Below are 12,973 nucleotides of genomic sequence, written 5' to 3'. Positions count from 1 at the left end.
TGCAAGCGGGAGAATATGAAAAATCTGCTTGTGTTATTTCAAGGTACTGCGGGTTGCTTACAGCCTATAGGTAGGTGCAGCTGAACCGCCCTGTACATAAAGCGTCACATATTCGTACAGGAGACAGCACTGGTGAGAACTGGAAGAAACACGTACCCGCCTCGACATGGCCCCACTCTCAGAAATTCAATCGATTCAGGTCTGGTGAACGGGCAGGCCACGCTAGCGAACCTTCTTGACTAATCTATTGTCCAGGAAATGTTGCGGTGAGGTACTGTCTACAACCTGTGGGAAATGCGTGATGCCCAATGCGCGCACGAACCACAGTCGCCTTCTTTCTGCGAGGGTAATTTTCGCCAGTATAGGTGATACACAGCACTTGTTAGCATCAAGTCGTGTCACCGACAATTCCTGACCATTTACTGATACTGTAGCTATCCCGACGCTTCACCTGCGTGGCTCCTCGAGTTTTGGAACTGCCAACACACGCGTAATGTGTTAATGTTAATTACCATGTTCTTTCTTGCGGCGACCTACCGCACAACATGACACATTACTCGTCACAAGTCAAGGATCCGTATATCGACAGGTATTCATTTCGGGGCAAAAAAACTACACGAAGTTTTCTTCAAGATTTGACCAACACTACGTCCTGTAAGATCATGTTATAAAGGACGTAGTGGATAACGTAACTTCCATCAGGCTTTTAGCGGATTCTGCTGTTGTATACAGTCGACTCACATACAACTGATCGCAGGTAACGTAGATGACAGACTGACAATGACATTCAGTGGAAGAATCGCGCCAAGGAGGTGGCTTACAAAACCCTCGTTGGACCAGTACTTAAGTATTGCTCGTCAGACTGCGATCCGCACTAGACAGGATTTCTTGAGAAAATAGGCAAGCTCCAAAGAAGAGTTGCGCGGTACGTTACAAATGCATTTAGCAGGCGCGGAAGCGTTTCGGAGATGCTCGCGAAAATACCGTGAAGGCAAAATTCGACAGATTCGAGCTCACGCAGAAGTTTAACAACAACTGATTTTCCTGCAGGCCATAGGTGACTGCAATAGGAAAGACGGGAAGTGACATTGCTACACATGGTATCCTCCGCCACACACCGTGTAAGATGCCCCAGCTATTTTAGTGCTTTTAGTAGCGAATACAGGCGATTAACACTTGCTGTAGTCCGTCTAGTTAGGATGAATTAGACATCGGACATTACTAAGTAGCCATTTACAAAGAAGTAACTTGGGTTGTATGGAACTGCGGACCTAGAAACGACGGAGAGGCTTCATCCCCCGCTCAGTGATTCACAACCCCACAACAGGCTACAGCAGTCCACTCACCCCACCGCCGCCCCACACCGAACCCACGGTTATTGTGCGGTCCGGCCCCCACACCAGACGATTGTAACCGCAAATGTTTACATGGTAGAGTAATTACGGTGTACGCGTACGTGGAGACAGACCGCATTCGCCGAGGCAGATGAAAACCGCCTTAAAAACCATCCACAGACTGGCCGGCACGCCGGACCTCGGACACTAAACCGCCGGGCGGATCCGTGCCGGGAACCAGCACGCCTTCCCGCCCAGAAACCAGTGCGTTAGACCGCACAGCTAACGGGGCAGGCTGAGAGCTAACTTAATCCCCACGACACTGAGGTTTGTGATATTCGCTATTTTTGACTTCATTAAAACAGCAAATACGAGTAGTTCATACTTTCAGCCAGAAGGCAAATACTTGTTTATAAATAATGATTAATGTATAATGAGGCGTCGCATGGCGACGGTGGAATTTTCTAAATAATGTAATTCGTCGTCTTTGGGCGGCAATATAAACAGAAAAATACGGATAGATATGCGATCCTTCACTATTTTGTTCGCTGGAGAACAGATGAAGCCTTGAGCGCTAAAGAGACTTGTACTGTTTTTCTCAAGTAAGACGGACGCAGATTTGTGGCAGTCTGATCTAATTTTTACTAAATGTATAAAAACGTGTTATGTCTAAGTTTGAGTGAAGTGTAAAAAGAAGAACTGTTATAACTTATCGTGACGACGCACGAGCGACTCAAAGAGGACAATGGCTATATAAAAGAGCGCTCAATGGACATGAAACGGACATAAAAATCTACCGTCAATGTAGTACTAACCTTAAGGTACGATATATGTTTCAGTTATAATAAATATTTGTTCTGGGAATACTGAATCATTTAGCAGTGCTCATTCCTATCATCTCCTCAGTATTATTTTCATTTTAATTATGCATTTTGCTAATATTACAGACACCAAGATCAGCAGTCCAATGTGCGTGTTACATTGATAAAAAGAAAACTGTTTTATCGTCTTCTTGCATCCGCTTTAATTCTGAATTTCCCTTTTGTGTGATGTTACAGTTGTTTTTGCGCCCTGAAGAACTTTCTGGTCCCTTAGGAAATTGTTTTCTCATAACAATAACTTCACAACCGGGTATGATCGTATCTACGATCATGAAGTAATTAGAAAGACGATAACGCAATTTCTTAATCAATAGCGCGCTAGCTGTGACTGCCTCAAGCCACGCGAAACTGCAAGTAAAAACTATTCACATCTCATAACGCAATATTTTATGACAATGGTCAATCCATGATTCTTACGCCAATTGTGATTGATAAAACAGTAAGCGAAATCTCAATTTCCAACTTTCCATTGAATAACAACATCACTTTTATTTTGTAACGTTACAAGTTCTGACCGTGAGGGTACGACGCATCTGATGAACGGCAGCTACAACTGAATGTGGAAAAATGAAGGTTAATGCAGATGAGTAGGAATAACAGATCCATAATGTTCAAATACAGCACTAGTAGTGTGGAGCTTGACAGAGTCACGTCAATTAAATATCATAGCGTAACGTGCCAGAGCACTATGAACGTGTAAGGCATGCAGTAGGGAAGGCTAACGATCGACTTCGGTTTATATGGAGGATTTTAGGAAAGAGTGGTTCACATGTAAAGGAGACCACACATACGACACTAGTGCGACCCACTGTTGCATACAGTTAGAGTGTTTGGAATCCACACCAAGTCGGATTCAAGCAAGACATCGAAGCAATTCAGAGGCAGGGTGCTAGATTTATTACCGGTTAGAACAACACGTAAGTATTACGGAGATGCTTCGGGAATGCTAACAGGAATCACTGGACAGAAGACGACATTCTTTTCGATGAACGCTATTGAGGAAATTTAGAGGACCGGCATCTGAGGCTGACTGCAGAACGATTCCACTGCCGCCAAAGAATATTTCGCGTAAGGAGCACAAAGACAAGATTAGAGATGCATTTAGCAGACGCGGAAGCGTCTCGGAGATGCTCGCGAAAATGTCTTGCAGTGTATGCGAACGTCAAGTGTCTCCCACAATGTTCTAAAATTCTGTCCTTTCCAAAACATTCTATTAAAAATGAACAAGTTCTAATGTGTGAACACTTATGTACGGCACACTTAATTTTATTTCACTTTAAATTCATGTAACACGTTCCTACCTGTTCTGATTCCATTCACCATACAATTGTACTCACTCATTTATCACGAGCTTGTATGAGTTCACTATTGGTGATTCATTACTGTACGATCACCTTTTCATCACGTAATAAATCCCCGGATACGAAATTAAAATCTGCGCTTCAAAACTTTTACTTTTCTCGCACACACATATACGCTTTAGTCTCGTTTTAACTCTGGTGAGACTTTCAGCATTGTTTTCACAAAATATCTCACTTTTATACATTCGGCACCTGATCTGCAAGAATGGTCCAGCTCTAGTGAAAATATTCGCGCGGAGTACGAGGTCCCGCGAACCGCCCTGCAAGCTCGCTGAAGCTCGACTGGCTCACTCCTTCAAAGATCTTCACGCGCCAACCTGTCGCTTCTAGAAAGATGGGTGAGTTCCCGTCAACGATGACGCTGCGCTACAGCGGAAGAGAGTAATGGCTGTTACAACACTTCTTTATAAAAATTACTACCGGTTTCGCATTAGTACAGATGCATATTCAGGTGGTAGGATTTTATTAACAGTCATGGGGCAGGAAAATAATTGTTTACAGTCAAGTCCGATAGTTCGTCGTCAAGATAAAAACGGATAGCACATTAAAACCGGCTGTCTCTAAGCAGTTATTTTTCCGCGCCGTGACTGTTTATAAAAAAAGCTATCACCTGGAGCTGCATCTCTACGATGCGAAACCGGTACAGTCTTTTTAATAAAAGTATTCTAACAGCCTGTGCGGAAAATTATATTCACCATGTGGAATTTTGGCTGCGGTTGCCCGACATCTAAAATACGAGGGGCGTTTGGAAACTCCGTGCAAAGTCCGAGAGATGGCACCAGCGGCGCGTTATCAAGGTCATGTTTAGTTAGTAGCATCTTTGGAAAGAACGCAGACCAAGTTTCAGCCATATTGGTCTATTTCTTTGTGTTTGGCGTTCGTGCGAATCAAGGAAGTCGAGTGACTGTCAAAAAATGGACGAAAAAGAATTTCGTGTGGTGATTAAACGTAACTTTATGAAAGGCAAAATGCCTCAGGAGACTAAAGAAAAGCTTGATAAATATTACAGTGACTCTGCACCTTCGATTAGAACAGTTTATAAGTGGTTTCAAAATTTTCGGAGTGGCCATATGGGCAGAAGTGATGCTGAACGTTCTGGTCGCTCTGTGGAGGTTACGACCCAAGAAATCATAAAATCCATGATATGGTGATGGATGACAGAAGAGTTAAGGTGCATGAGATTGCTAGTGCTGTGGGCATCTCGAATCAACGGGTGCATAATATTTTGCATGAGCATTTGGACATGAGAAAGCTATCCGCAAGACGGGTTCCGCGATTGCTCATGAAGTGTTGGCAGAAGAGCCAACACCGTGATGCTAGAGGAGGCCGAAATGCACGCGTTTAATTACACGCAGACTGGCGTGAGGTCTGGAACAGGACAATGTCTTGAGAATTGGAAATAAAGTACGTAGATGATGTAATACTTAACTTTAATCCATAATTGGTGTACATTGCTCTTGACGGTACATGTTTTATATAATAAATATCAATTGAATACGGAGCCTTGCTAGGTCGTAGCAAATGACGTAGCTGAAGGCTATGCTAACTATCGTCTCGGGAAATGAGAGCGTAATTTGTCAGTGAACCACTGCTATGAACGTCCGCTGTACAACTGGGGCGAGTGCTAGTAAGTCTCTCTAGACCTGCCGTGTGGCGGCGCTCGGTCTGCGATCACTGACAGTGGCGACACGTGGGTCCGACGTATACTAATGGACCGCGGCCGATTTAAAGGCTACCACCTAACAAGTGTGGTGTCTGGCGGTGACACCACAGCTCACGCTTGACCAAAACCGGAATCGTGTGTCTTTTGGGATTCGCAAGGTATAATCTTCATCGACTATCTGGAAAAGGGTAAAGCTGTTACAGGTGAATATTGTTCATCGTTATTGGACCGTTTGAAAACCGAGCTGCATGAAAAACGTCGGCGATTTGACAGCAAAAAAGTCCTTTTCCATAACGACAATGCACCAGCACACACCTCAGCAGTTACGGTCGCAAAATTAATGGAAATAGGATTCCAACTCGTTTCACATCCCCTCCTATTCTCCAGACTTGGCTCCCTCCGACTACTATTTGTTCAAAAAATGGTTCAAATGGCTCTGAGCACTATGGGACTTAACATCTATGGTCATCAGTCCCCTAGAACTTAGAACTACTTAAACCTAACTAACCTAAGGACAGCACACAACACCCAGTAATCACGAGGCAGAGAAAATCCCTGACCCCGCCAGGAATCGAACCCGAAAACCCGGGCGTGGGAAGCGAGAACGCTACCGCACGACCACGAGCTGCGGACTACTATTTGTTCCCCAATTTGAAAACATGGCTGGCGGGACAAAGATTTTATTCAAACGAGGAGGTGATTGCAGCAACTAAAAGCTATTTTGCAGACTTGCACAATTCCTATTATTCGGAAGGGATCAAAAAATTAGAACAGCGTTGGATGAAGTGGGTAAGTCCACAAGGAGACCATGTCGAAAACTAAAAATAGGTTTACCCCAAACACGTAAGTAGTTTTTATTTGTGCACGGACTTTTCAAACGCCGCTCGTAATATGGTCGATACTTCAAGTACAGGCCGATATCTGTACCTTTACAACCGTTGGGCGGGTATCGAAGTGTAGACAAAGACGTCGAACGAGGAGTCAGTTTAGAATTTGGAGATGTGCGGAATACGGGGGCCTATCGTTGTCTCACAAGGCTCGCCTGTTACTGCCGCAGCCCTGGAGTCGGCGGGGCGCCGTTGTTAACTGTGAACTAGCACGTGCTGCCTCGCCGGGATGGGCGAGTCTGCTGAGAGCAGGGCGGCGCGGCGAGGCGATGCGTCCATTAACGGCGGTATACTGCAAATGAGGCGGCGGCTGAGCTGAGCTGAGCTAACCAGCCGGGTGCCGCAGCGGTGTCGGGTGTCGCGCTGTCCCGCGGGAGTCCGTATCGACCAGGGCGACGACAGCGGCGCCTGCCGTGACACGGGGGCTGTGGGTGGCGGTGGGGGTGGGGCACGCAAGCACACACACACGCCTCCACCGGCACACCTGCCGTGGCGCCAGCATCACACCCCGGGGCCCGCACGTCTCCCGCTGCCGACCTCTTCCGAGGGCGATCCGGCGACTCCGGACAAGCGGTAGCCCACTTCCTCTCAGTACGACATGGACGTAGCGGGGAAACAATTTTGCGCTACGTCTCACTCCATAAAAGCACAGCGACTGGCACTAAATTCGCTTACATTTGTTGAGGCAGCTAAACATTCCAACAAAACGGCTACAGCTAATGCACAGAATACAGAAAAAAAGTTCAACAATTTTCTCTCAAAAATATAATTAAATTAAATGTTCAAATGTGTGTGAAATCTTATGGGACTCAACTGCTAAGGTCATCAGTCCCTAAGCTTACACACTATTTAACCTACATTATCCTAAGGGCAAACACACACACACCCATGCCCGAGGGAGGACTCGAACCTCCGCCGGGATCAGCCGCACAGTCCATGACTGCAGCGCCCTAGACCGCTCGGCTAATCCCGCGCGGCTTTCTCAACAACTATATAGATTCCAGAATGAATTTCCGTGTTAGCTGATATGAAACTTCCTGGAATATTCAAGGAGCACACTCGGCCCCCGGACCTTTGCCTTTCGCAAGCAAGTGCTCTATCGACTAAGTTACCCGAGCAAGACTTGTAATGAAACCAACTTCAGTACAGAGCATTTTTTTTATTTTTTGTTTTTCAGGCAACAGCGTCCATGTGCTTGGAGAAATGCAAGATACACACTGCGCTGTGAGTCTCAAAACGCATTACATTTTCATGAGAGATGTTAGTCGGAATAATGAAGAGTACTTTCGAGAAATATCAATTGTAACAACTTCACACGACATACATCCTATTTCATCAGGAAAGAATAAGCCATTGCCGACCTGAAAACATAAGAAAATTGATACTTAACACCGTAATACAGGTTTAAGCAAGCAGAAGACAACGTTGCAAACATGAAAATCTGTAGACCAGAAAGTGCACAGCACCACTACTCGGGCACAGCAAGCCCCAGTGCGCTAACGCGCATGGGTTCATCAAAGAAGCTACAAGCTAAAGTCAAACATCGTAGGTCAAAGAACAAGTTACAAACTGATGTGTACATAGTTCCGCGTAGTCAGCGCGTACACAACTTTCCCACTAGAGCGCGCCCCGCTAAGCACAACAGCGCAGGCGCAGCGCTCGTTCGTCTCCTCACTGCGAGATGGCGCTGTCATAGAGACGGACCAAATTCTGTTTCCGCCGATCCGCGTATTAATATGTAACGCAGCCAATGAGATTGCTGCTAACGTAGAACCTTTTCTCCTCGCGGATCACACTCGCGCAGTGATACCTGAACGCGCGAGGTATTATAACGAGTGTACACACCTCCGATTAGTCAGTCTGCATTTGTCTGTACCAGTCTACATTAGTCTGTAGTCAAGTTTCAGTCTGCGCCTAATAAGATTACCATATTCCTGTACATAGCCATGAAGATAAATGTGTAGACACTTTGTCAAGTATCAGAGATATGTGAGAATAAGATTAACGTACCAAGACCAAAGGAACTTCAGATTGTCAATTGTAAATAGCATCCAGAATCAAGTTAAGTAATTCTATATTTGTTATTATTTTAATAAATGTCTGTGAAAACTAATCAAGTTCTGTTTAAAGTTGGTCACCGTCAATCTGCTACTCTAAGCGTGCAAGTGGCATTTCTATCAAAAATGGTTCAAATGGCTCTGAGCACTATGGGACTTAACATCTGAGGTCATAAGTCCCCTAGAACTTAGAACTAGTTAAACCTAACTAACCTAAGGACATCACAAACATCCATGCCCGAGGCAGGATTCGAACCTGCGACCGTAGCGGTCTTGCGGTTCCAGACTGCAGCGCCTTTAACCGCACGGCCACTTCGGCCGGCCGGCATTTCTATCGTCTGACCTAACGGCAGAAGATGAACACGCCACGATAAGACCACGAGACATATTGCTGACACTCGCCTACTTCGTTGGAGCGACAAGTCAAATAATGTGATGGTGTGTGTGTACCGAAGGTCTTACAGTACATACACCACACAAAGAATACGTACACTGTAGTACAGTCACAGTGAGATACACACAAGCACTCAAATTACAGGAAAAAAAATACAGTTGTATATGATACTATGTCGTACAATATTACAATATAGTAATCACGTGATACTGTCATAATGTCTCAAGATAAAATACTGGTGACAACTACCACATATGAAAATATATATACGAATGCACAATATCATGTAGGTCACATGATGCTATTATAGTGTCAGGTGATAAAAGCAAACCGACCATTTGGTGAGAACTGCGACATAAGAAAGTACGTGAAAATGGTCCATTATCGAAGCCGGTAGTGCATAAATGTACTGTAAGAGAGCACACTGTATACCATCCACTTGTCCAAGTTTACTGTAGAACCCGATACACAGTTCGGAAAAACGTAATAACTTTTAAACTTATTGTAAACTGTGGTCGTTCTCTAGTCTCAATGTATCATCTGTTTGAAACTGTAATTACACTCAATACTACGCCATTAACCTTCAAATTATCATTATTCTATGTAAAATAGGCCTACTTTAGAGAACATTGTAACGCCTTTAACTTTAAAATACTTACGAAATTGCGCCGGCCGCTGTGGCCGAGCGGTTCTAGGCGCTTCAGTCTGGTACCGCGCGACCGCTACGGTCGCTGGTTCGAATCCTGCCTCGGGCATGGATGTGTGTGATGTCCTTAGGTAAGTTAGGTTTAAGTAGTTCTAAGTTCTAGGGGACTGATGACCTCAGGTGTTAAGTCCCATAGTTAATAGTTAACCTACAGCGGTACGTCGACACTTTGCAAAAACTGAAGTGCGCCACAACGTCCAAACGCCCTGGAATGTTGACGGACGCCACAATGTCGTTGCAGCTTAATGCCCGCCCACGTACTGCCAAGGTAGTATCGACTATGCTGCGGAGGTTCGTTGGACAGCCCTGACACATCTCCCACACAGGTGTCCCATTCTCTCCCCATCTAACTTCCGTATTTTTAGAGGCACGAAGAAAGGCATTCGTGAAAGTCGATTTGCTCCGGACGAATATGTTTACTCCTTAGTACAATCGTGGTTCCGTATCCCACCGCATTTTTGCCTGAAGGCGTTGGCCGTCTTTTGTCGTAGTAGTATAAATTGTAGCGATTACTTTTGAAGTTATAAATAGTTTACTTACATTTTTGCACCTGTGCTGTTTTCATTTGACCGCCCCTTATACAACAGCGCCAACATCATAGAAGTATTACACACTAGAAGGAAATGTGCTTAGCGTGTAACTTACTGTCATTAGGGACCGAATAAAGACGCACAGGGAACAAAATCGACCGCATCCTTCTCCAGGGAAATATCTCGGCGTTTGCATGAAAGTTGTTCGTTCGGTAAAACCTCAGAAAAACCAAATCTGGATGGGCGCACGGGGACCTGAACCCGCCATCCCCCGAATGCGAGTCGAGCCTGCCTGACCGCTCCTCCTCCCCACAAATCCTGCCTGAATGAATAAACTGAGATAATCGAATAAGCCTCTAACTTGGCGTTAAACTCAGTAAATTTCAAAATCTCGCCTCTTTTTCTCTTCTGTGACAAGCAGTTTCTGCACGGATATTAATGGCAGACAGTATTGTTTTCAAAACATGCGGCCCTTAAAGTTAACATGGAGACGACCGCTGAAATTCCCGCTTACACAAAAGATGTTTCTACAAGGAGATTAACATTTTTATAACTCTATTTACATGCAAAAACTCTTCCTGTTCCCTCCAGACCCCTCCTTCCCCTTGCCTCCTTGAATGTAATTTGCCAAATTTATTCGTCTGCCATTAGTGGCTCGTCCCGCGTTGTCCTCAAACTAAAAACTCTGCGAGATGAGCCAAAAGGACGACTTTCAAACCTCGAGAGCGAGGATATCAACTGAAAAACAACGTAACGCAGGAACTGAGCAGCCAGACTGCCGTTAAGACCAGATACCATACCGTGCAAGAGAATTAGTCACGATGCGGTTGACCGAGCGAGGTGGCGCAGTGGTTAGCACACTGGACTCGCATTCGGGAGTACGACGGTTCAATCCCTCGTCCGGCCATCCTGATTTAGGTTTTCCGTGATTTCCCTAAATCGCTCCAGGCAAATGCCGGGATGGTTCCTTTGAAAGGGCACGGCCGACCCCCGTCCTTCCCTAATCCGATGACACCGATGACCTCGCAGTTTGGTTTCTTCCCCAAAACAACCCAGCCCACGATGCGGTTGCAAGCGAAAAGCCGGCCAGGGTGGCCGAGAGGTTCTAGGCACTACAGCTTGGAACTGCGCGACCGCTACGGTCGCAGGTCCGAATCCTGCCTCGGGCATGGATGTGTGTGATGTCCTTATGTTAGTTAGCTTTAAGTAGTACTAAGTTCCAGGGGACTGATGACCTCAGAATTTTAAGTCCCATAGTGCTAAAAGCCATTTTGCAAGCGAAAACACCGACATCTAAATTTGTATCCCGAAAACTGGTTGCGGCGTGCAGCGAACACGACGTGTGAAAAACCAAAACCTCCCCGAGTTTTGTTGAACCCTCGATTGTTTCCTAAGGTGTTCACACCCGCATTACTTAGCTGCTTGTCTTTATTTTACAGGCCGTGCAGTCAGCGCCGAGGATTGTTAACTGAACGGGCCTGGCTTCGATCCCAGCCGGGTCAGAGATTTTCTCCGCTGCGTTGTCATTACGTTCGTATCGTCGTAACTGACATTTGACAGCTCAGATGGCTGTAGGCACGTGCGGAAAGCTAGTAAATTTTGAAAAAAAGTTATTGCATAAGTAATCCGCAGATACAACGCTTATTTAATTATTTGCTGCATCAGGTTTGTCGATGACACATTTATACTCTTTCACGGAATAGAGATAAAATCTGAATAACTCCATCTGCACTCCACAAGCTATCTGATAGTGTGCGGTGGGCGGTACCTTGTCCCTTTGCTGTTCCTCTCGCGAATGATCTGCGGAAAGAACGATTCTTGCTAAGCCTGTGTGCGAGCTGCAATCTTCATTGTCTTTTCGTGGGATACGGAGGACGTAATGTACTGATTGGTTGAAGGGAGTTGGCTAAACATGTATGTGACGCTTTGGCGCTTACAAAATAAACCTGTAACGAACGTGTTGCTCTTCTTTGGATAAATGGGTAAGAGTCAAACACTGCTCCACAGATTATGTTCAGTGTAAGGACCGAACTGTGAATGCAGCACGTTTGGTTGACCTCAAGGGATTTTTCGTACCTCCACGATATGGGGATTCTTCGTGCCTCCACGATATGGAACTATTTAATATAAAACTACAAAAGTGTTTTATTACTATTTTATTTTTTTGTTGCATCAGCGCCACAGAGACCAGAAAAGAGCTGTTGATTTTTTATTTCTAACTATGGTCAAGTAAGTTGTTTCATTCTTTTAGTTTTATTTCAGATGTGTTTACGCCGTTTCGTATCGCCATCAGTATGTAGAAGAGTGTCAACGTAAGAACAATATAACGGGTGATTCGGCTGCCACTCGTGCTGGGTGTTATGCAACGTGCAAAGCCTTCAAATACCACCAACCACTTCATATTATCTCGCTCGCTAAACACAAACTATTAGTTCTACAGAAAAAAACAGAGAGGACCGACCATTTGTAAGAAACTTGATATAATTAAATTTTGTAGCAGGATACGTTAGAGGCCGTAGTTTTACAATAATTAAAAAAAATGTACAGAAGTGACCTTCAAACGCGTTTTTCTTGAATAATTCATAAACCATGGCCAACAGCTAAAATTCGTCCCACTAAATTTCCTAAAAAAGAAAATCCTCTTCATTTTTTTTCTGTAAGACTATTAGTTTGCACAAGGTGCTGTGGATTGCATAAAACCTATTGGTAGGAGCAGCTGCCTCACCCTGCAGCCTGCATCACTACAATGGCAAGTTGTGTGAAAAGGATGGTCCACGGGAAGGAAACAAAAGAAATAAACAGTAAAATGTTGGGGTTCAGACTCACCTGCCAGACAGCCCAAGAAGCAGGCGAGCAGCACGGCACACGCCACGGTCCTCATCTCTTCCCACCTGCAACAGACAGGAGCTCCGGTCAGCACATCACAAGTGTCAGCGCACAGTAACGAGATGCACGTGTCGTTCTGCAAGACACGCCCAGCGAGCTGGAGCGAAGGAAGAGCGTCTTCAATAAAAAGGCTGCTCGCAACAGTGCCTGGCAACTGCTTCTTTTAGTGCTCAGCCTGAACACGGGTTGGCAGAGGCGTCTATAGCGACACATCTCCCATCTCCCGTTCTAGAGCCACATTACGAAAACTGTGAAAAGAGAATTTTAGTAGCAA

General features: G+C 45.2%; 1 protein-coding gene across 4 annotated transcripts in view; it reads right to left on the bottom strand.

Annotated features, from left to right (window-relative positions):
• Positions 1–12,973, bottom strand: part of LOC126210322 (fasciclin-2) — a 998,930-nt gene that overhangs the window by 721,406 nt on the left and 264,551 nt on the right. For all 4 annotated transcript variants that reach the window (XM_049939521.1, XM_049939522.1, XM_049939523.1 and 1 more), the window contains exon 2: positions 12,640–12,704. In XM_049939521.1, coding sequence (XP_049795478.1) covers positions 12,640–12,694 — 55 coding nt within the window. In that variant the 5' untranslated portion in view covers positions 12,695–12,704. The remainder of the gene's footprint in view (positions 1–12,639; positions 12,705–12,973) is intronic.

The sequence above is a fragment of the Schistocerca nitens genome, chromosome 10, assembly GCF_023898315.1.
Source record: "Schistocerca nitens isolate TAMUIC-IGC-003100 chromosome 10, iqSchNite1.1, whole genome shotgun sequence".
Classification (NCBI taxonomy): Eukaryota; Metazoa; Arthropoda; class Insecta; order Orthoptera; family Acrididae; genus Schistocerca; species Schistocerca nitens.
The sequence above is the reverse complement of the archived record's forward strand: the minus strand, read 5'-3'. Positions and strand labels throughout refer to the sequence as shown.